Source organism: Octopus bimaculoides, chromosome 17 (assembly GCF_001194135.2).
Source record: "Octopus bimaculoides isolate UCB-OBI-ISO-001 chromosome 17, ASM119413v2, whole genome shotgun sequence".
NCBI classification, from domain to species: domain Eukaryota; kingdom Metazoa; phylum Mollusca; class Cephalopoda; order Octopoda; family Octopodidae; genus Octopus; species Octopus bimaculoides.
In genome coordinates, this window is record NC_068997.1 from 48,622,175 (window position 1) to 48,623,843 (window position 1,669).

General features: G+C 39.3%; 1 protein-coding gene across 1 annotated transcript in view; it reads left to right on the forward strand.

Annotated features, from left to right (window-relative positions):
- LOC106871446 (synaptotagmin-15) overlaps window positions 1–1,669 on the forward strand; it is a 264,254-nt gene that overhangs the window by 220,513 nt on the left and 42,072 nt on the right. Inside the window, exon 4 of the mRNA XM_052973905.1 lies at window positions 542–752. Coding sequence (XP_052829865.1) covers window positions 542–752 — 211 coding nt within the window. The remainder of the gene's footprint in view (window positions 1–541; window positions 753–1,669) is intronic.

The following is a 1,669-nucleotide window of genomic DNA, read 5'->3' on the forward strand; positions in this document are numbered from 1 at the left end:
ATATATGTATGTATGTATGTATGTGACGGTTTCCGTCTACCGAATCCCCTCACATGGCTTTGGTCAACCCCTGGCTGCAGTAGAAGATATTTAGTCAAAGTACCACGCAATAGCACTGAACTTGAAACCATGTGCAACTGTCATATGTCTTACGTCTTATTACACGGCAACGTCAAGATGGTTTTTTTTTTTTTTTTAAATCAGTATTCATTCCATTAAAGAAATTAAAAAAAGCATTTGCTAAAAGTCGAATTATATTTCTAGTATGGAGGCTCGCTTGCTTGTTTTCTTCATGCTGTCGCTTGATAAAGTTGAGGTCATCCCAGGTTAGTAGGCCCAGAGAAGTTATCATACGTCGAGCCGACCACGTCCTCCAGTGCTTTGTATCGCTGGCGGTCCGTTGCCAGATTCTTAGCATACGCGTATATATGCTGCCAAGTATTTCTTCCAGTTCTAGCACAGTAACGATTCTGCCAGCTCGACGCCTTTTCTCATCCAAATGTATATTGAGTAACATTTTTCTCTCTTTCTCTTTTCCTAGGTGCCTATGAACTTGGGGCTATAGACCCAAGTCTTTATAAAATTGTTGATGAAGATGAAGATTACGACATGTCTGACGACCATATCGGTCGATTGTGGTTTACGGTGGAGTACGAACGGGAAACGGAAAAGCTGCTCGTTACTCTAATCAAAGCGAAAAACTTACCCAGCCGTACAATGAGTAGTTCAAACGGATGCGACCCCTTCGTCAGGTGAGTAAACACCATTGTAACGCTTTCTTAGATTTCTATTATAACAAATTAACGTGCTACTTTGGCGTGTGGTCTACAACTCCAAGGACGAATACTTTAGTTTATTTTGTTTACGCTGCAAATCTCGTGGCTGCCAAACTTGCGTGATTTACACGCTTATTCTAATTATTATATATTTTTTATTCTTGGTTTCTCATTATTATTCACAAAAACATAAATGAAACATGGTTTTATTGTTATTAAAATAATAACAATTTTCAAAAAATACATTTACAATGCTAAGTATGTACAAAAAATAATATTGTAAAAAAATTTTTAACCTGCAGTTTAAGGGTTTTTTAAAATTGAAAACTTTTGGGGAGGGGCCAGTCGATTAGATCGGCCCCAGTACAAAACTGGTTCTTAATTTATCGACCCGAAAGGATGAAAGGCGAAGTCAACCTCGGCGGAATTTGAACTCAGAAGGTAAAGGTAGACGAAATACCACAAAGCATTTCGTCCGGTGTGATAACGTTTCTTATTTTTTTATTGCCGACAAGGGGCTAAACATAGAGGGGCAAACAAGGACAGACAAAAGGATTAAGTCGATTACATCGACCCCAGTGCCTAACTGGTACTTAGTTTATCGACCCCGAAAGGATGAAAGGCAAAGTCGACCTCGGCGGAATTTGAACTCAGAACATAACGGCAGACGAAATACCACAAAGCATTTCGCCCGGCGTGCTAACGTTTCTGCCATCTCGCCGCCTTGTGCTGCGTAGATATTGGAAGTCAAACCAGCTCTCCAGATTTAAGCTTCGTTTTGATCTCAGTACTTCAAGCTAATGAAACACCAACCAATTAAAGCTATGAAACATATGTAGCTTGGATTTTACAAAAACCGTTATAGTTCCTGAAAGTTGGTTTTTATATCTTCT